The sequence below is a fragment of the Pocillopora damicornis genome, chromosome 4, assembly GCF_964200805.1.
Source record: "Pocillopora damicornis chromosome 4, jaPocDami1.2, whole genome shotgun sequence".
NCBI classification, from domain to species: Eukaryota; Metazoa; Cnidaria; class Anthozoa; order Scleractinia; family Pocilloporidae; genus Pocillopora; species Pocillopora damicornis.
In genome coordinates this window covers 3027914-3050103 of record NC_142673.1, presented here as the reverse complement: position 1 = coordinate 3050103, position 22190 = coordinate 3027914, and the positions used below count along the sequence as shown (strand labels likewise).

The window sequence follows — 22190 nt, the reverse complement described above, 5'->3', positions numbered from 1 at the left end:
GGGGGCTTTTTTTCTGTGCCTTTCTTAGTGGCAAAAACAAAACTAAACAAAAAAAGCATAAGGAAGCGCTGAGATGACGTTTTTGAGTTCTGGATGACTTTTATCGACTTTTTAATTTGTATCATAAATTATCAGGACGTGATTAAGTAAACCTCTCTGTCATGGGAAGAAAAATTTTCATGCTCGTTCCAGCCCCTCTCACTCGGCCCCGAGAGTCAACTGAAGGATACGTGATAAACATGTAATGGATTAAGGCCAAAGGTATAAAGGCGAGGTATAGTATGAGAGTGACAATTTATCTTAAATGTTTAATATTTATTGTAAAATGTTATTTAATTCTTATCTGGGGACGAGAAGACATTTGTTCATTACTTGGGTACAAGAAGGCAATTTTTTTTTGTAAATAAGTATGGATGTTTTACGTAAACAGTACCGCCACTAATACTGCGAAAGCAATTTTAAAAAATCAACTTTGTTGGAAGCGGGTAAACGCATATAAGTTTTTCAGCAAGGATTACGGGTATTTACTCCACAGTATCATGATCAGGAAAGCTGCTTGTCACGGGCTTATTGGCAATGCTACCTACAAAAAGGATGCAATTGCTATTAAAGCTCCGTTCGCTGCTCATGAACATGCTCAATCCTTGAAGCTTTTTCTACAGTTGCTTCTCTTACCAGATGAGCTCTTCGATACACTGTCACGTTTTCAACTGAAACTGCAGTATTGTGCTATCTTTAAATGACCAAACTAACCTTTTAAAGTTGCTTTGCGGTCGAGAATTTTTTTTATTTTAATTTCTCCGAGCTTAAAACTGTCACAAAGTTTACTTAGTGTATTTAACAAGTTATATGACGTAGTCCTTTAACAAAACACTCTCTACTCTTTGTTGAATGAAGGCACGTTATTTTTAGCTGGTGTTATTCTTTAAACACGAATATTTTAAATGACAATGGAACATCTAACTGATTCGTACCGCTTCTGCGAGCAAGGCAATATGGGGCTTTGCTTGAAGCTGTTGTCATCTTTGTACGAGTCGTAACTTACCAGTAAATCACAGAGGTTACATCTGTTAGGCCCATTTTTTAATGATTTTGAAGAAATATAATTATCAAGAGAAATTTACCTTCGTACAATCGACAGGTTTAGGTAAAAATCAGTATTCTTTTCTGTTGTCAAATTAGGGAGCAATCGAAGGTCCTTCTGTCGCATAGTTGAACCCAAGAGCGATTTAGAACTGAAAAGTAAGAACGAAAAGATTTACGTAAATTTCATTGGGACATACAAGAATTGTTTTCCTTTATTAGGGCTCGAGATGCTTTCTAATGGCAACATAAAAAGTTGCCCAACGCAATATTTAGGGGGATAATTAAATCATTTTTATTTCCTTTTTTTTTTTTGAATTTATTTTTATTTTGAGCTGTGTTCATCTGATTGGTTGTTTTGTTGTATTTTTGCTTTTTTGTTTTTGTTTTTGTTTTTTATCTTTCCTTTTCTCTTTGAGCTTAGTCGATTATTTTGGTTCCCTTTTTGTTTCTTTGCTTCGTTTTGTGTTCTGTTTAACATATCATTGTTATTATTATCATTATTATTATTATTATTATTATTTTGTTGCTTACAACTATCTCAACCTGAGAATAAAAAAAATTGGAATGCAATTCGGTGTCATTTAAACATCGTTGAAATTTTGATATCAGTGAAATATTAATATCTCTGTAAACAGTCTTTGTGAGTGCTTTTGTATATTGAAATCCATAACTGGTTCAGCTTTCAATAGCCTATCTACATACATTTTTCTTTGTATTTATTGCTCATAGAGCGAAATAATAGCCGCTGGCTAAATAAGAGGCGCTTGCGAAATGAGGAACGCGAATTAAAAGGAGCTTTGTTGGAGCTTTATGCCCACAGTTCATCTTATTGCACCCATTTGCTTGCAAAGAAAAAGATGTATGTATGTATCTACATACATTTTTCTTGGTATTTATTGCTCATAGAGCGAAATAATAGCCGCTGGCTAAATAAGAGGCGCTTGCGAAATGAGGGACGCGAATTAAAAGGAGCTTTGTTGGAGCTTTATGCCCACAGTTCATCTTATTGCACCCATTTGCTTGCAAAGAAAAAGAAGAACAAGTAACCAAATTGATCAGTAAACAGTGACAAAAATTTAAAAAAAAAAAACCAACAGCGAAGCATATCAATAGTACATACCATCCCTTCAGTAGCGCCTGACGTTCATGAATTTTTGGTTGACTTCACATTTAGTAGCAAATTTAAAATTTGCCCCGGCCTGTGTCAAGGCCACTCAAAACTATTTATTTAGGGAGGGGAAGGAGGGGAAAAGTGTAACACATTGAGCTATGTCAGGAAAGTCGATTTGAAATGGACTAAAAAAAGACCTCTGGAGCTGGTGAAACTATCTGCTTGTATTAATTATAAATCTAGGTTTAAGAACGCAGTCATACGTTTCGAACTAATGAGCATTTCCTTTTAAAAATGCTCATTGTAATCGCGCCTTTGCGGTTTCTGCTCTTGAAAAGAAGTCCCTCAGACAAACATATATTTCAGCTGATGAAAGAATAATCACGAAGATATTAACGTGCACGTAACACACATGGTTGGTGACAGTTTGCCTAGGACAGTGCTCAGAAGCGTGACTTGATGGAACATTATTGTTTTGCTATGGTATAAGAAAAGATCTAGAATGTTCATTTATTCTTTCCTTACCGGGTTGAAATGGTTAATAAGCACTGTACTGTTAATTGTTATCGATTTGATATCGTAAAATCCATATGAGGGCAAAAACGCTTTGAAAAGGCCACGGAATGAATTAATTGAAATTGCCTTTTGGCGTTTGTCTATTTGGAGCGTAAATTTTGCATAACAATTGGTGTAATCTCTGACCTTGCCATTGTGATCTGGAGAATATGAATTAATTTACGTGCGCATTGAAAAGGAGCTCTCATCTTCCCACGGTTAAAATCCTTCATACACCCAGCTGCCCGCCGAGTGAAGTTTTGCCTGAGGTAGAAAGTGGCCCGATAGATCGACTGAACTTCAGAGGTTTGTCAAATATTTCGATCAAGTAATTAGTTGCAACTACGCCCACAAAATTCGATTAAAACCACAATCTTTTCAGTCAGAAAGACATGTCCTGCAAAGTTCAAAGCTATTAACTTTGTTTGTTTGAAGGATTCTGTCCTCAAGTGCATTCTGCACTGATTAGTTGGGACATCACATCTTATAAATGTAAGGTTATGAGAGAAGTTGTATTTGTCCATACTAATGACGGGCGGCAAAACAATGCTTATTTTCGTCAAACTCGATCTCAACTAGCGGGATATATGCAATCCAACAAAGTTCTCAAGTATAGAGTTTTATCTAGGAGTATTTTGGAATTAGCCACTGTTTCTTTAAGCATTAAATACAAGCTTTTTTTAACCCACCGATAACAGTGACGGGAAAAATTGTGATTAACCTTGACCGATATTCCATCATCAGACAAACCAAACCCTGACTAATAACTGTACCGAGAAATCAATTACCAAATTTGGGATTTTGTTCATTTACTACAGATTTAAATAACTCGGCTTAGTAAGAGAATATAATTTACATTGAGCCATATTGAATTTCTGTTTCTTCAACGTTTTATTTCGAATTAATCAAGGTTGTACTGCCGAGATCAATGTAGCTCTTTCACACGTTATATGTACAGTTTGTCAGATTTCAAAATCAGAGCTTTGTTGTAATACTTTAGTTGTGAAGTCATCCTGAAATATTTTGGTTTCCATGGTTCATTTGTATGATAATCAGTACCTGAAGTGTCATTGTCACCAAAATGACTGTTGTTGTCTGCACAGTCTTCAATTAAAATTTCAATATCTATAATGCATGAGCGTAGAGGCCTGTGTCGCCACCAGCCATTCTTTTACTATTGCTGCAATGCATAGCTAGTGGAATACCCGCTGCCTGTTGAATTAATCAATCCTGTATCTTTGACAACTACAGTGTACACTTCATACATTGTAACGATTCCAAAGGAGTATGCTTTCTGAAGATAACGAGTGCAGCTAAGAAGTCTCATTTATGGTCTATACCGTACATTATCGGCATGGTCACTGTATGAGAATAATGGTTAAAAACAATACGAATACAAATTACATTGCTTTTTTCTTTCTTTCATGGTTAACATTACCATTAATTGATCCTTTTGTTTCTATTTAGGTGTTTTTAATCCATTCATTACTTTATTACTGATAGCAACAGTGCTATAATTGTCATCGTTATTTTAAGTGTTATTTTCATTTTTTTAAAATTAATATAATTGTTATTACAGGCTTCAATTAGAAATGACTTATCTCATCTTGGTGTTCGGTATTTTGGTGCTCGCACCACCCCTTATAAAAGGTAAGCAAAAGAAATATTTAGGTACATAAAACAGTAGGAAATGACAACATTAAAATATTTTTTTGGATTGTCCTGGAAGAGCTGATCCAAACTGATTTATCGCCCCAACCGTTTCACTTCATGGTTCAGTGCGCTTTGTGGAAAAACTTCATTAAATTTTCATCGATGTTATTTGCGATCTGAATTAATCCATCATAAACCGGGTCATCCTCGTTTCTCTGCGATTTAAACGTGTACTTTTGTGGGATCCATTTAGTGATTTTTTTAGTGTCAGTTATGATATCTATGTTTTTTACGTAAAATTAAACTTTGCCGTAATGACAAAAATATTGACTAAGCTTCTCATAAAATTAGTCGAAATCGAGAGAAAGTAAGGGAACTTATTCAATTATTTTCTCTTGTCAAAATTCCTTATTGTTATCGTTGTTGCCACTACACCGCTGCTGTAGATGACGTCGGTGTTTTTCAGTTTTTTTAATGCTTCTTCCTTGCAGGAGCTCCCAAGCCATTACCTACAGTGTACATCCAAATGGATCTCAAATACACGTGGTCTGAGTTTTGTCTTTTAGAAACATATTTCAAAACAAAAATGGCCGATTTGGTGCTGGATGATCACGGGCATCATCTCAACGTCTCGCAGATATACATAAACAATTTTGACGAAAACTGTCCCCCGAAGAACAACGTCGACAAAGCGTCACCAAAGTTTTACATCATTAAGCCAGGCGGGGCCTACGATGAAGTCAATAAAAATGCAACCATAAAAGCGTACGAAACTCTTCGTTATTTGACTGATAATAATCTTGGAATACTTGCTGGACCGCTATTTCAGAGAAAGGTAAGTTATTATTCTTACTGTTTTAATATAAGGAAAATGAAAAAAAAGACTGCTCTTTCTGTCAATTTACCCGCTTACTAACCCAATTGTGATGTCGAGAGAAGACTGGAAAAGCCTTTAATCACGAGCCAAAGGAGGGTGATTCAGACTTTTTAAGACTTTTTTTGTTTCATCAAGATCCTGAGAGGGTCATTGACTAAGTTATTTGGTAAAAAGTGCTGTTGTTGCTATTGCCTTTCCAGGATAACTACTTATACGGGCTTTTATCATTTCTTTATATCACGTTATTAACAGATCGAAAAAGTGGAGACCAAGGGTGAAGATGCCCCACCTAAGCCAACCGGGTTCACAGAACTGGAAAGAACTTACATCGCCATTGGAATTGCCTGTGGGATTTTGGCCATCATTGTTTCAATAGCAGTAATTGTGGTGAGAAATAACTTTATACATCATCTGTTCCTACTCCTTGTCTTCTCCTATTTCCTCTCTCATTAAATATTCTTCTCTTCACCCTGCTCCTCTGCTTCCTTCGCCTACTTATCCTCCTTTTTCTTCTCCTCCTCCTCCTCCATCCTCCTCCTCCGCCATCCTCCTCCTTCCTCTTCCCTCCGCTTCCCTCCGCTTCCCTCCCCTTCCCCTCTTGCACCTCCTCTCAGTTCTCCATGCCCTCCTTCTCTACGTCTTTTTATTGCCTTTTATTTATCTTCGTCTCCTCCTTCATAGCTCAAATATTCTTCTCGACTTCTTCCTTCATCTCCTCCTTCCCTTTTATCTCTCTCCTCCATATTTTTTCGTCTTTCCTTTACTCATTCTCTTTAAGTTCTTTCTCCTTTACCTCCTTTATCTCTTTAAACAATTCTGCGCAAAAATAATGCAAACGACAGTCGCTGATTATCGCGATATACTGGCGATATCTAAGCGATATTTCAGTTGGGACGATATATCAGCGATACATCGCGGGATCTGTTGTAACAGCCGTGATATATCGCTTATATAAGCCAAACAATATATCGCTACAGCTCAAAGATAGATCATTCTCGCCTCCTCGATATATGTAGCCCGTAGATTTATAACCAGGTACACTTAAAAATATTTTTGTCAAGCAAATATCAATTCAGGAATTCATCTATTTCTTCATTTACTTTATTAATTGTTTATTCATGCAGTACGTCATCAAGAATAAAAAGAGCGGAGGTAGAACTAACGAAAATAAGCCTACACGTGAGATCATTGGGGAAGAGAACAGACTACATACCAGCCCTGAGTTCATTGGGGAAGAGAACAGACTACATGCCAGCCCGCCTCACAATGTAAGTTAGTTTTCTGCTTTGCACCAAAAGACACAGAGGTAACATGCTCATAAAAATTAAGCTGACATTTCCTAAAACCCGGCTCACCTTTGGAATGCGTAAGACAAGTTGTAAAACATTTGTACAGCAAGTTTTTCTTCTTTTCCGGGAAACACCTTCACAGGGTACAACTCAGATTGTCAAATCTCAAAACTGAAGCTGGGTAAGAAAGAGACGAATACGAAAATCTCAGTCTTGCTTTTAACTGATTTACCTCTGTCTTGTAAATGTTTCATCTATTCTATTTCTTTTCATGAGAATTTTTGTAAGCAATGATTGATCGCAGATTAACGAAAGAACAGCTACCGCTACTAGCCTATAAAATCTCATCGTCCGTCTATCGCTATCTGTATCATTTAATTGATAAGCTTACAATGATGAATGACGATTATGAGGATAGTAATGATAGCATTTATACAGTAATAGTAATAGTCATCGCCACCTTGATAACGACGACGACGACGATAATGATGATGATGATAAACGAAAGAGTGCTATCATAACTCATGCGTTAATTTTGCTTTTTTTTTTTCCTTTCACAGATCAGCGAAACAAAGTTTTAAAGCTTGTATTAGCAAAGAAATGTTCTGCTTTGCCTAAATTAGATTAGTGTGTTACTGAATTGGTAAAACAAGTCATTTCATCGTTCATATGTATATAATCTTGATCCGACTTCATTTCAGTACTCCTGCAACTTATTGCTATAAAGCATTGCTTTTTATAAAATTTCTTCCACAACGCATGTACACAGCTTAAGACCAACATTCTGGTAAAAGATCCACCCCTGATTTAAGGAATCGCGTCTCTCGCCATATTATGCGAGGAGCCTTTAAAGGTCATTTTGGTGCATCAAATAAAAAAATAAAAAAAAAAACAAGTAAAAATCTTGGTTGAAACACATTGTATGCATGTAAAACCTACAGAAAACAGTTTCTCGAGTAAAAGTAGTTGGCCATGTCTCGTCTTTTACTCCTTAGCTTGACATACTCGTCTCATTTTGGCGCAATATAGTTATATGCATCAACTTCCGATACATATTTACGTTATCAATGCCTAGTCCCATAATTCAAATTCTTCCGACAAGCGGGGTGAGAAAAAAGTGAATGATACCTAGAATTGTACACTGACTTAAAAAAGAATAAGTTGATCATAGCGATCACGTGCTGGACTCGTTTAGGTATCAGCATTTGGTCATCGCTATCATTGGACTGTTTTTCCATATGATTACAACATAATGATCGCTGGACTTTCCTTAACTCCAACAATTATTGGAAGGTCGATCGTTGCGATAATTCCCAGCTGAGAGGAAGTCGGGTTTTTTTATTAAATATTCCTCAAGCGCGTTTACATGATTAAATTATATTTATAACTTTGAGAAGTTTTTGTTGGGGAATGAAACTGTTATTCTTTTTAAATATCATACAAATAAAATTGACATAAAATCGATAAACAGGGTATCTGACCCATGCCGATTCTGTTCAGTTTTATCGGGGATGAGCCGTAAAACAAGACATAACTGGCGACCTAATACAAAAGGGAATTATGAATTTTGAAAACCACCTAGTGTTGTTTTGATTTATAACAAAGGACGAAAAATATATGAAGGTTCCGTTGCAAAATAATAGAACATCTACGGGGGGTATATGACGAAGTCGCGTTTACGAAAAAATAATCATTTCTTTTCAGAATTTTCCGTCGCTAATAAGGTGGCTATCATGCTGGTATCAGTTTAAGCCGCAGGTTTCCATACTAAACACACAGCATTGTTGATATCAACCGTGTCTTTGATTTGTCGAATTTTATTTTTTATCATTCTCCTGCCCAAATGAGAACCAATCTCCGTTCAGCTGCTGCAGTGGCGTGAAAATTTGTGCGCCTGATGTAGATGATTGGGATGAATGCACCCGCAATAAGGAGGTCATACGTGTTCGAAATTTTAACTGTGGAACTAGAAGAAGGTACGTGTATTTGTCTTTTTCACGTTCTTGCGTATTTCTCTCCATGACCCGATCACACATTTGTAGAGTGACGAGTATTGACGAAAGCGAGTACGCTTGTTTATAGGTTACATTATCAAGAAGTTTCTCTAACATTATACAATAAAACTAGCTCGGTTTTAATTTTATAGCTCTTCTATTCGTTGACACAAACTTCTCCACCACAAACCCTCAATGACAATTTAAACTGGGGTATGTGACTTTCTGCGCTTTATGCGACGTATGTAGCTAGCTTCGTTCGCTTTCTTGATCAGATCGGTTCCAGCTGTGATGTCGAATCGAACAAATTTGTTCCCTATAAAGGGCAATTCAACAGTTACCGTGGTTTTTTTTATTTTGGACTTAAATCAAACTTTAAGCACGAATCAGCTATGAACTATATATTTTACTTAGCTATATTTTATCAAAACATTTTTGCGTCGCTAATACTCTACTGGGGTAGGCCATTGTTATGTGCCGCGCCGAATTTCAATAACTCGATTCCTATCTCAGTTATCAGGATTATTTTTAGCACTTTTTTTTTTAATGAAACAAGCTCATTACTATAAACCTTTCGCGTTCACATGCACTTTCATAAAAAAAATATCCTTTAATTTCTTTTTTATCTAAAACGATCCCAAAAAAAGTCAGTTAGGATCAGTTTTCAATTCAGGTTCTACAAAAATAATGTAATTTCCATAGGGCTTATACCTCATACTGCACTAACGTTTTGAATTATCAATACCTGGAAAAGTGTATTTGTCAATTTTTTTGCCGCAAAAATGACGTAATTTCTAGAACGCTAACACCTTATACCGTGATAATGCCTCGAATTATCATTACCCTAAAAAATATATTCCAGAAAGTACACTTTCGAATATAGCTTAGATCGAATCATAAAAGGGAGGTTAGCTACTTAGAGATAATAGAATTCCAAAAAATGTTGTATGAGTATCCACATAAAAATATTTTTATCCGTTGAATTTTACATTTTTCAGCATCTCCTTTGATCAAGCCTTTTACGAGACTCACTTCGTTAAAAAAAAAATTAGCAAACACTTTCTTTCAGTACCCTTATCTTAAAATTCTCACATAAATATAGTAAAAACAAAAGACATAATTTTGTAGTAAGAAGCGTTTACGATAAATTTTTCTTCTTGTTTTATTTTTCTTGGCCTACAGTAGCATTTAAACAGTACATTGATTGGACGTACTTTTACTTAACTAACATTTAGCATTTATTGACGTCAATGTAAATACAGTTGAAATTGCTAAAAACGGAAATAACAAAAAATCTATTCAAATTTTACTTGTTTTTCAAATGTAATTAACATTTATAATTTACTGCTAGAAACAAATATTTATAGGTAGCGCTATCAAGGTTCGAAAAACAAACAGAAGTCGCGTATCAACTGAAATACATCGTTCAGTATAGGACACGTGCGCACAACACGTCGGTGGCAAATTTAAACGCTTTTTTTTTTTTTTAGCTTTTCATGTTCCATTAAGCCCATACGTCACATTTAGTATCATCATGGCACAAGGATTGTCTTGTTTAAGGTGTAACGGTGAGATTTACCCAAGAGGAAATTTTAACTTTCACAGCTCCTTATTTTTTTGATCGATCATCACAAGCTTTTCGCTGAACTTTAGCGTTAAGTCCCCTAGAGAGTAGAAAAAAATATGCTTTGTTTCCCCTGAATGCGAAAAATTGTTCCGGTGTAAGGGGACATTTTTCATTTTAAAGAAATATCAATTACTAAAGTTTCACACGATTTGCCGACATGGGAACGGCACACTCTAGAGAATCTCCATGGGGTAATCGTTAGCTATAGAAAAGCCAAAAGATTTAAGAGGTAGGCGTAAAATCGACGCAGTTTAACGTAGTCTTGAAAAAAAGCTAACCTTAAAAATTAATGTTTCTTTTAATAAGAAAGGAAGGAAGTCAACCGTGGGCCTTCAAAGCCATCACCTCATTGAGACCACTTTAAAAAGGCTAAGTAAACTGCTCGTGGAACCTCTTGTAATATCCGAACTTATTTATTTACTCATTCGTTTATTTATTTAGGCATACAGTCAGTCACAGTTGTTGAACCTGTTAGATACATGATCGTATTCATGTCTTTATCTTTTGGCCTATTTTATTTTGTGTGCAGCGCTAGCCTCTTTCAGTAGCAGGTGGTGTTACGATTTTAAATCAGTTTCAGCTCGTTTTCCTTCCTGGGCTTTGCACACCATTTTCTGCTTTATGCATCTGACGCATTTATTCATTAGTTATTTTCATAAGGCTGTTATCTGTTGGAAGCATATTGTTAGAAACAAATGTTTTGCTAAAAAGCGAATGATGGCGTTCAATTAGCGGATCTTAGCCCCGGAGGTAGTGTTGACGTCAGTCCTTTTAACTGCTTATTAAGATAATCAATCAGACCTCAAATACAGTTGCTCCAAGCGAGGATGTTCCAAACAATTATGGTGTTTCGATCCTCTGTTACTGGTGGATAAACATGGAACAATCGAGGATCCCGAATAATGCATGTTTACTTTAGGTTCCATCCGCACGGATTTATTCGGAAAGGCATGGTTTTTGATGCGTTTTTGCCTACCATCAACTCTGAAACGCTCGTGAAAACGGATCCTTTCGACAACAGTTTGAAAAGTAAAGTCTTTGAAAATGCACCATTTCTCTTTTTTTTAGATTGTTATTTTTGTTGTTTTTCGTTTTTTTTGTTGCTTTTCTTTATCAATTTTATTTATAAGTTATTCCGTTTTTTGTATGAACAAGTGAAAATGGAGGCTTTTGAAAATGTTGAAAAATGCGTTCGATGTTGTCGTTTCCGTTTGCGTTTCCGGTGATTAAGTGAAGACGATAGACGAAGCTAAGGAAATGCTTTGTGGTTTTAAATTGAAAAGCATTATTGTGAACAATAGGGGCGCAATATCAAAACGCCATAACAGGAAAAACTGAATTTCTTCATTTTCGGCTTGTGAAGCAGACCCTTTTGAACGCAATATAGAGGTTGGAGCCTTGCAGTAGACTAAACAGAGAAAAATGGTGTTTTGCTTTAGAATTCCGCTAAACACAGGGTCTACTTTCACTTAATCAGTTCTGAAAAGGTCTAATTGACTAAAAGAGGGATTTTGGACGAAAGGCGCAAACTCACTCTACAATCCAGAAAAATTAACACTATCCTGAAAAGAAAAATCCTTTCTTTTACCTATACAAACTCAAAGGGTTAGCTTTAAAAAAGGGTCATGGCAGCCATGTCAAACTAAAAAAAAAATTGGAAATTAGCAGGATTTTTTAGAGTCGGTCAGCCACTAATTTGGTCAGTGCTTGATTAACTGCAAAATTTGCGACTTACAAGGAAGGGCTGGTCCGCCTGAAGCTTCAAACAAGAACAGGTAGACTATTTTAGTTATACTTGGTACCTCCCCTGGTCTGTGGCGTTAGTTATTTTAAATAATCACAGAATGATGTAAAGTAAAAGCAAAGCAAAGCAATGTTAGATTTCTTTGAATACGCAGTTAAAACTGCGGTAATTCTAGGCCTATCGTTTTTCATTCGCCTGAAATCTGACACGCATAACCCTTTTGGTTAGCTTGCTGGACTCTGGATCAAATTGTGTGGGCTCCCACCGCGCCCGTTTATCTGCATGATTACATAACTCAAAGATTGCATAACTGACGTAACCAAACCTTTGCGTATACAGAAGACGCAAAGTGCACAAAGCCATTGGTGACTTCTCAACCATTTTCCATCGTTTTCTTGTTGCCTACGCTTCAAAAAAGCTTTAAAAAAAATCAAGAAAATATTTCATTTACACTAGAAAGTGTAAGTCGAGAGCGTTGTGTGTGGAAAAGAACACTTTCAAGGTAAGTTAAGACGGTTGTTCTTGTGAAGCTATTTTAAATACTGCTGTGATGAAATGGCAGTTACACTCTGTAAAATCGTCGATCTGTCAAACTGCGGGTTATCAATTGTAAGCAGAATTCAAGTCAAACTAAAGAAAATAACTTTTAGGAAAAATGTAACACTGATGAAAAAGAAGACATTTAAAGAATGGTATTTATTTTCGTTGTAAAATATCTTAGATTGCGCTTCAACTCAGCTAAAACTTACAATGTATGTGGTTACATTCGAATCCGAGAACCTGCTTTGTTGCTTTGAATTTTCAATCAAATTCGCGTCACAAACAATTACTTATATTTCATCATAACAGTAATAGGACTCTGAAAACGATGATAAGTCTTCAGTATTGAATCATGTGCCCGTTTTCAGTTATTTTTATTACATGATCATTTATCCTGTACATTAGCACTATCAATGATGCCGGCGATGTTTTTTCGTTGCCATTAGGAGCATGACGGTTTCTGCGCTCAACCGAGAAAATTAATTGCAATTGGTTTACAGAATATATTTAAAACTCGTGTAAACTACTGCATAAATGCACCGCTTTTTTATCATCTTTGAGGCCTTTTTCAAGATTTTGAGAACAAAGATAAGAAAGCACACAGCACTTTCCGTAGGTTCAGCGCAATTGTACTCGTAGTCCATTAGTTTTCTTCCTTTGAGAAGTCGCGGCTCTTTTGTTTTGATTTTCTTCTGAGAGGGCCGCATTTTACCGCGCACCACAGCCGGCGTCCCATATCTGCGACTGATGATCTATTCCATGGTTGCAGTTTAATTTGGCTAGCAAAATAGCAATGAATTGTGATAGAGGGTATATAAAACGTCAACAAACAGGTAGATGCAAACGGGCACACGAACGATCGAGAAGAAAACAAATGACCGCCCCGGTTGTTCGAAGGTCGGATAATAATATCCACTAGATAAGCGATTTATCCGTTGGATAACGCTATTAGAACTTTACTACAACTGGGCCCAGAAGGGGAAGATATAATTTATTCCTCGTAATGATTTTGATTCATCACTACACGAGATCCCTCAGAAATGCGCAACCCCTCTCGTGCATGAGTAGGATGACAGAATTACCAATGAAAGCAAATTGTCAGATCATAAATTTATTTACGATCAAATACTAACTTCAAAGAGATTTCGCGGACATCTGATGCATTAGTCAGTTGCAAGGTGTGAAGTCTTGACTATGGTATAACCGGACAGATTTCTATTTTTACAACCTAAAATTTGAAGCGTAAAAAAGAGGACGCCAAAAATAATCCTATTTTCATACAAAAGTAAACTTGGGATCTTAATTTTCTGTCTGAAGTTTCACTTTGACCTCCCACACAGATTTTTGTCATACTCCCTTGATGAGAACAGGAAAAAGATTAGTTTTACCACAATAATGGTTTTATTTTACTCACAAATTCTTTGGTTTGCATTACACCAAGAGAATTATCGTGACAAGTGATTGCAATTCTTTTGGCAATCTGGTTTCTGTCCCGTGTGCTACATTTAATTCGTGTGATTCGCCTTGTTTGCCCAAAAGAATAATTCCTCAAAGCCTCAGGGAATAATCGCCTCAGACTCCAATTATCTCCAAGATAAATACAGATACCAGTCCATAATAGATATATATATAGTGGTATTTATATAGTAGTACTAAATAGTGGAATATTTTGCCTTCCAGACATCAGTGAGCTTAAGACCGCAAGAATGTGGGCATGGTAAAGAAAAGGCACATCCAGAAGACAGAGCCCAAGGAGGTTGTTCTCAATTTATTTCTCCCGACCAAAGAACATGGATCTCTTCAATACTACGGAAACGAACCATTCAGAAGAGGAAACCCTCTTCCATGCCTCAGCTAAGGCAGTGACCTCGTCGACAGTTTCTAAAGTCTTTAAAATAATGCCATTAACTTTTGTAATGCTGGCATCAGTTGCAGGAAATTCCATCGTTATTCACGCAGTCTATGCTGATATTCGGATGAGAACAGCAACCAACGTTTTGATTGTGAGCCAGAGTGTTGTGGATCTAGGCACAAGCGTTCTAGTTATTCCTTTCGCCCTGGTATCTGTTGGATGCGACGGGTGGATCTTTGGGGTTGAGTTTTGCACTGCGAACGGATTCTTCAACTTGTACTTCACGCAGATAACTGTCCTGCAGCTGGTTATTATTGCATTTGACAGGTATCTAGTGATTGTAAAACCCTCGTACCGTGCAATTAATCTAAAGGACGCCATAAAACTAACTTCGGTTGCTTGGATAGTCAGTTTTCTTGGATCATTCCCATGGCTTCCCTTACTAACCAATCACGTGCGAGTGGAGTATTTTCATGGTTTCTACGTGTGCGCAAAACGTTATTCTCACCCTGTTCTTGGTGCGCAATTATTTTCTGTGATTTTTGTGATAACAGTTTTCGCAGTCCTGCCGTTGTTTTTCATATTTTACAGTTATTACCACATTAACAGGGTAATCCATTTAAACAAACACAGAGTCTCCCCCGTGTCGCTCTCGAACGCTCAGAAAATGGCGATCAACGTTTACGCAAAGTCAGCATCTACATCAAAAACTGTGATCGGAACAAGTCTACTTCAAGTTTTCCCAGCGTGCTTTATGATGCTATTGGACGGTTTGCAGGTTGGTCGTTTTCCGGATGATGTCAAAACAGCTGCTAAGTGGATAATGTGGTGTCACTGTGCAGTTAAGCCAATTATATACGCGACCAAAAGCCGAATGTGGGCGAAAACTATTCGCAAATACCTTTTGCTGTTTCCGTTAGTCTCAGTATTGTCTAAAATGGATTTAGAAATGGCACCGCTTTCCAAGGTCGCGGATCGTGTCAAAAATTATAGACTTTCACGACGAATACACTCTGTGGAAGGAAACGAAAATGATACAACTGGAACATTACAACAAACCTCTCAGGAAAGGACAAAAAAATCAACGTGGTTTAATGACATGAAAAACGCCTGGCAGGTTGATGAACAAAATGATTTTTGTGAGTTTTGAAATACGAGAATATATGACACTTTGGTTTCAACTGCAACCGGTTCAACTGCAACCGGTTCGGACTGAAGTGGCGACAGCTTTTCAACAGAAAACCTAAGCAATCTGGTGTTTTCCCGGCGACTCCTGGGAATTGTGATTACCAGACTTCTCGGCAGTGAAAAGTTGCAGGAACACGACATGGCGTCCGTTTTCTACTACTTTCTATCTCTACTTTCCTATGTGTAGAAGACATTATAACGACTGAGGTATTAGGATGAACTAGACTGTTTAGAAGTGCTATTATAAGTGCCGAATAGTTTTCTGCTGTTTGTATTTGAGGACACGTGGAGACCACATCTTTCTTTATAAGCCCTCAAAACGACAGAAGTCACCATCTCTTTGTTGTAAGCTGTCTCAACCTGGTCTTATTCGTACCCCTGTAGAAGTTTGAAACCTAAATTATCCGATAACGGTTATGTCTTAATAGAAAACGGAAAATTAACTAATCCAACAAATCGTAAACTAACCATTTATTCCAAAAGAGAAGGAGTTCGGGGTGAGTATATCATAATCGACAGTTGTGCTTGAGGTTAGCTGGCTGGACGCCGCGTAAAGAGGTCTGGGCTCGAGATCTGGTTTGTGTTCTTGGGCAGGGCGATATACCCTCACAGTGTCTCTCCACCCCGAAGTATTGCTGGTTTTCACGTGACGTCACTAAATTTCAGACTTCAGAACTATTGATCCTCCTGAGATTTTACTTTCATGATGTATTAGAGCAGCTAAAAACTAATATTCAGACAAATTTTCACTCCAAATGGGTTCTTGGTTTAGTGATAGACTACTCTTGAATTTCTAAGCTTTTGCGTGACGTGGCCTTTACATGACGAGCGAGAGAGCTGTTATGTTGGTTTAAAAGGTGACTTATTTAGGGAAATTCAGCTATCTGAACAGTTCTTGTATTAGAATAAAGTATTATTGTTACGTTTATGAGTTCTTAGAGAGATAAATTCACGCTTTTGTAGCAAAACTCAGTGACAGATGTTTCTGCTGGTTTCCGGCCGCCATGTTGGTGCCCATCTAGGTGGGCACCAGCATGGCGGCTCCATACAAATCTCTATAAATTTGGGAAAAACGTTTCTCCTCATATCTTCCGTAAGAAAAATTGCTGTGACATGAATCTTGGCGAGAGTCTTTACATATCTAGCTTCTTTCTATTTCCAGATTCTAGACTAAATCGATTGAACGGTTTTTATTTTTTATTTTGATCTATTTTGAATGGCGTGACACTGAAAACCAGATGGGTACTGACGAACTGCCGGGGAAATCCGTCGACAAATTGCTGTTGGAGGGGGTTCTATCCGATTCTAGTCAGGGCCAAATCTTAGCGTTTATGTCATTCATTCATTATAAATGTTCAATAAAGATTAAATGAGCAGTGCTGATGCTTTGGAGTCAGATCGACAGACTAACAGATTTCATCGAGACTTTTTACATACATTTTACGAACAAACCAGCACTTTCTCGTAAATTAGCAAAAGCTAGTCTAACTAGATGGTGAGACTGTTTACTTTACAGAATAAACCTAGTAGTGATTATAACAAACATAGCATGGCATGAGTCAATATGAAGGTCATTAGCAACTACAAGGAGGCTACGCTTCGAGTGGTAACAATGTTTAAAATCAAAATTGGAACCAACAAGTATTTGAACTCGTAACATTTCTAAAGCTGATAAACCGCGTACGAAAGATATTCCACGTTTATCGAAAACAGTTTTCATAGAATGGGCAAACAGACCGCCCATTCCGAAAATTTTCCCACCCTCGCGACGAATGCGACTCCTCCGGGGATTGTATTTCAAGCTCAGTCAAATGATTTAATCGTGAATTGATCATTATCTTTATTCACGGCGCAATACCCGCGGGTGTATCTCTTCTTAAATAATTATTAAACTCCTCGATATTTTCAGTCAATAAAAGGAGACAACTCTAGTGAAGAGATTTGAGAGCTTTCCCATACAAAATGTTTATCTTGTGCGTTTGACAACGCACACGCTAAACGTGACCTTTTCGTGACGCAGCATTTTTCAGTGAAGAGCGACTGAAGTCCGTAATCAACACTTCTAAATTTATATGTAATCAATATTTTCCGATTAATATTCCTCTAAATCCTAAAGCTCATTCGAAAATGAGAATGAGAAGTAAATGATTTGAGATACTTATTTATTCTTCATTCGATGTTTTAACCGGAAACCGGAAATACGATTGACTGTAAAACCCGTGCTCAATTTTCGCGCCAGTCATCGGCACAATTTACCGTTTGTGATTGCTGCGTCTTCAAGTTGAATCTGTGGTCGCTTGCCAGGTACTCAGGAGCAGGTGATAGGAAGAGCTAAGACGTTAAAAATTTTGGTTTCTTCAATTTTCATGATGAACTGCAGCGACGAAATGTTATTTCGACTGACGAAATTGAAAGAAGGCTCGACAAGAAAGCCACGCAAAACTGCGACGGGTCAGTATCAACACAGGAATTTCGGTGATTCTTGAAAACGCTATACAACATTATGATGGAATATTCTTGGAGCGAGTTAAGTCCTGTCGTATTTTACTTAAAGCCGAGAGTTTTCCGAGACTTCATCCCTATAATTTCGCTGCAGCCGAGTTTGACTTAAAACGTCATTCAGAGATGCCCGCATTGATGCGTGTGAGATTACTGTGTGAGTTACCGGGATATAATGTTTGGATAAACACAGCAAATCTATCAGAAGCCTGAAAGTTAAGAACGTCTAAGGCACAAACAACATTGAGGACTTGTCTTTGGTGGACCTTTGCGTATCAGGCAGGCAAACTCCTGATGGCCTTAAGGAAAGTTGTTATTTTCTTGTGAAATTTTGGCAAGCGCAGGCGAGTGCGAGGCGAGCGTGGAGGAGAGGCGGAGTTCCGTTGGAAACGGTCAGGAGCGCAAGAAAGAAATGTTCTTTTTTGTTTTTCTTTTTTTCCGCGTTTCTACTCTCGGGAGTGGTTTGCTATTTGCGCTTTTATTACTCTTGTCCACGTTCGTCGAAACTCAAATTGACTTGCAGAGGTACTTTTGTTAGTGTACTTCTCAACTGGAGGAAACAACAACTCGTTTGTGGCGGAAGTTTGGCACGAGACTTGACTCATACTCACAACAGCGGAGGTAAGATTCCTAGATAGAAACATGTACTTACAGCTGGACAGTAATGATTGTGGGTAACGCCATTGAGAGATACCGTCCTGTGCTACCGGTGATCAGAGCCTATCAGAGTTATATCAACGCGATTTTGGTTCCACTGATACAGTTCAATTTATACCTTGTGGGAAGTGGGAGGGACTTGGAAAGCGGTGGCGAGGGGTTAGAGAGGGTTCTTCCGTCATGCGAATGAAATCAATTATTAGCACGGATTTTGTCTATAGCCCAAATGAGAATTTTAGAGAGTAACTTTGGAGAGAAGGTGTTAAGTAAGAAAAAAATCGCATTCCCTCAGGCTGAAAAAAAGGAGTGCATACCAGTGCCTGGTGGTATCTCGGTCTTAAATATTTAGGACCAGAGTAAAATCTCAATTTATATTGATGAATGCCAAAAGAAAATATTTTAAAGTGAAAAATAGATCAACAGTTCTGTGTAAAAGCGTTCTTTTCATTATCAAGTTGAAATTCAAATGTTTTCGTTTGGTAAAGACATTTGAATGAAGTTGGTTAGTGTACCGTTGAGAATGCTCGATTGCACAAACCTTCGGAAATAACAAGGCTTTGTACTGAACTTGGTGACTAAGATTGTGTATTTTAGATCAGTATTCGTCAAAAGAGACAAATGGTTATGCATTTCTTTGTTTCAAATTTCTTTTATCACATTTGTATTCTTTTGTAATAACAAGTGTACGAATTTGTCAAATCCTCGCTCTTCCAAATCTTTATGATTTATTAGTGAGAACTGAAAAATACGAAATTTATATTTGATTTACAATAGAACCTTCCTCTCAATGGAAATTTCAAGCTCCAATAAATAGTTGGCATGGTACGGAAGTTTACACCATCACGTTAACGGGAAGAGCCTCTGTCATGGCCTTGTAGCAATCTCGTTTTCATTTAGCTCTTTCAAAGAAAGATTTCCTATTCATTGTTCTTACGAGCAGAGAGGCATTTCTTCTATCTACATCATGTAAAGTGAATTATTTATTTCTTCTTTTCAATGAGCTTGTAAGACAATTAACTACTACTGCTAACTAAAGGTCGCCCACTTTACGGCAAACTTCCACGGCAACAAATTCGTGGCTAGTTTTACAACTGGCTTGTTGCGTGGGGTGGTGGCGGCTTTCGATGCCTTTAATATTTATACCGATCAATCTTTCCTGAACTGACAAAATATCCTTCTCAATGAACAAGTTCTAAATATAATACATAATTGTAATCACCTTAAAGAATCACTGAATATTGTGGATTTAAGAATGACCCTCTTTCTTCTCCGAGGTCATTATGAAAAGTCCACCCAACAAGACAGTTGTTCACAGCTGTTAGCTGTTGGGGCGTTTATCGTGGAACAGCTTAGTAGTTCACTCATTAGGGATTGCCAAAAATCACGCAAACCTGAGAGCCGCATCGTTTTGCAGCTACACCTACCAGCCCTGAACATGGAAAGCATAACAAATACTCTATAACCACCGAAGTTACGATTAAGGCTCCGAATGACACCGAGCTATCATTGAAAATAATCCATAAAAGAGGCTGCATTTGCATTAAAATAGGTTTTTGTATTTACCAAGACTAAAATAGTCCTCCCTGATTTTGTCACACTTGCGAATTGACTCGTAGCATGTGAAACTCTGTAAGATAGTAAAACTGAGTGGTATCACAAGCAGATATTATTTGAAGAAGATATATTCACACAAGCAAAAATGAAAGGAAAGAAAAAAGGCAGTGCATTTCAGTCAGTTGAGACGATATGTTAAAACAAACACTCACATTTACTTCACGTACGAAGGCTTTGCATCCAATTTTCAGTTTCGTGGTAAACTGAAAATGTCTTATATTGATAATCTGTACATTTGAAGCGTAATATTTCTTTTCCATGCGTGCTTAGAAACGCTCTCACCGAACTATGATGTTGCCCTAACGAGGAAAGGCATTGTTTTGTTATTTTGCTGAGTGGTTTGGGAGGAAATTCTAACCGACTTCTGGTCGCCTACTCACCAAGTTTGTTTATTCACATAAATTTCCTCACCAATCGTTTTTTTAAAACACGTGTTGCAAACACCTCTCTCTTCTTTAAGCTACATTACGAATGTCATTCTGTGATATTGTTGGGCTTAAGATCGCACCTTTTTCTTACTTGCTTTCGACAATCCACTTTGCTTATTTCAAGGGAACTGCCCCTTTTTTTTTCATCCCTGAACCAAATTCACTCATCTGCGGCCAGTTGATTGCAAATGATCTCCCACATTTTCGCGAGTAAACAACGCTAGATATCTGCAAGACAGACGATTCGCTAATACCTCTGTGACTTACAGGAGAGGAAAGCTTTGTCATTTCAATTAAGTGATGGGAATTCTCACCAAACGAGAAACAAGAACTGTTCATTTTCAAATTGCTTTCTTGTAATTTCGCCTTTTTGTGTGGCTTTATGACGATGAAAAGGATTCTCACTCACAATGTAATTTTTTTTTTAATTTATCCGCATTAACGCATCATGTATGAATCCGAAACACAGAACCCTATAGAAAGAAAAAATTCATGTGAACCACTAAGACGCCATGGGTTGTGTAACTTAGATCTTTGTTGATCGTTTGTTTGCTTTCTCAATCGGTTTCTACGGATTAGCATGAATGGATCTGTTGAGCTCGTAATTTTGTTTAAATCGGCTTATGTTCCATGATAATCTTTTAGTTAAGCTTGTTGTCATTGCTCAGACAAATGACGAATAGTTTTTAATATTTTTCTTAATCTCTTAGTTCAGTGGCGAAATTGTTCATTGTATGATGGATCACACCAGCTTGAGCATTTTACTATCATCCACCACTATATTCAATTGTTATCAGGTTATGTTTATTTTCGTGTTCTTTTACACTATATTCTTCTATAACACGTTCATCAGTGGTTAGTTTTCTGTTTCCATGCCAAGAGACAAAGTACTTTTTGGTGTCGTTCTAAAACGATGAATTGATTGCTCAGTTTTGCAAACAGCCTTTATTGAACGAAATTTTTTCTGTTCTTTCGTCGCTCACAATTGTGTTTTTGTTGTCATCGGTGTGGGCAAATGAGGTGGCTAATTACTATGGTACTTTCCAAGTTACTGGTCGGCTACATTTCAAACTCCTTTTGATACTCAGTGCTAGAACACAACACATTAAATTATGTTGCAACTGCATTCAATTCACTCTAATAAAACTATGTTTTATGTGTTTCCCATAACATACTTCAGACAGACAATACAAATTGTACCGCTGTGAACAAAATGGTAACACAGCGAACCGTGATATGTACTCAGTTGTCCCTTTTGAGGCCTACAATGACTATTCTGAGGCGTCTATGTATTATGTTTTGAAAGTGAAAATGTCCGATTAATAAACTTACCTTGTGCAAACGTCGAGATCTGTATAGCTAAGAGAAGGGAATTTCATTGGCCGGTCCGAAAGTCATTCTTGGTCAACACAAGATCGCTTCTTCTTTTTGTTTGTTTGTTTTCATAGCAAGGAATTACAGTGTGTACTTATTTCC

General features: G+C 37.3%; 3 protein-coding genes and 1 long non-coding RNA gene across 8 annotated transcripts in view; 3 read left to right on the top strand and 1 right to left on the bottom strand.

The window, feature by feature from the left end:
* The first annotated feature begins 197 nt into the window (after window positions 1-197).
* LOC113665298 (uncharacterized) lies at window positions 198-8039 on the top strand. Of its 2 annotated transcripts, none has more exons than XM_027180971.2 (6): window positions 198-274; window positions 4332-4402; window positions 4897-5240; window positions 5535-5669; window positions 6407-6550; window positions 7132-8039. In XM_027180971.2, the coding sequence occupies exons 2-6, from the start codon at window positions 4345-4347 to the stop codon at window positions 7150-7152; spliced, it is 702 nt and encodes a 233-aa protein (XP_027036772.2). In that variant the 5' UTR covers window positions 198-274; window positions 4332-4344; the 3' UTR covers window positions 7153-8039. The 2 variants fall into 2 exon arrangements, with proteins under 2 accessions (XP_027036772.2, XP_027036771.2); XM_027180970.2 differs by lacking the exon at window positions 198-274 and adding an exon at window positions 2622-3058.
* Window positions 5964-22190, bottom strand: LOC113665235 (uncharacterized). The gene is made up of 3 exons (XR_016185751.1): window positions 22047-22190; window positions 6638-6748; window positions 5964-6098 (listed from the first exon to the last, which is right to left on the bottom strand). It is a non-coding gene; the product is annotated as an uncharacterized LOC113665235 (long non-coding RNA).
* On the top strand, window positions 8265-16149 carry LOC113665223 (G protein-coupled receptor 135). 2 transcript variants are annotated; one of them, XM_089203467.1, is made up of 3 exons: window positions 8415-8547; window positions 14157-14655; window positions 14962-15614. In XM_089203467.1, exons 2-3 carry the CDS (start codon window positions 14267-14269, stop codon window positions 15476-15478), a joined length of 906 nt encoding a protein of 301 aa, XP_089059593.1. In that variant the 5' UTR covers window positions 8415-8547; window positions 14157-14266; the 3' UTR covers window positions 15479-15614. The 2 variants fall into 2 exon arrangements, with proteins under 2 accessions (XP_027036689.2, XP_089059593.1); XM_027180888.2 differs by having other exon boundaries at window positions 8265-8547; window positions 14157-16149.
* The window catches only part of LOC113665233 (insulin gene enhancer protein ISL-1), a 45786-nt gene continuing 41413 nt past the window's right edge, over window positions 17818-22190 (top strand). For all 3 annotated transcript variants that reach the window (XM_089203471.1, XM_089203494.1, XM_089203469.1), the window contains exon 1: window positions 17818-18636. The gene's annotated coding sequence lies outside the window, so the exon portion shown is untranslated. The remainder of the gene's footprint in view (window positions 18637-22190) is intronic.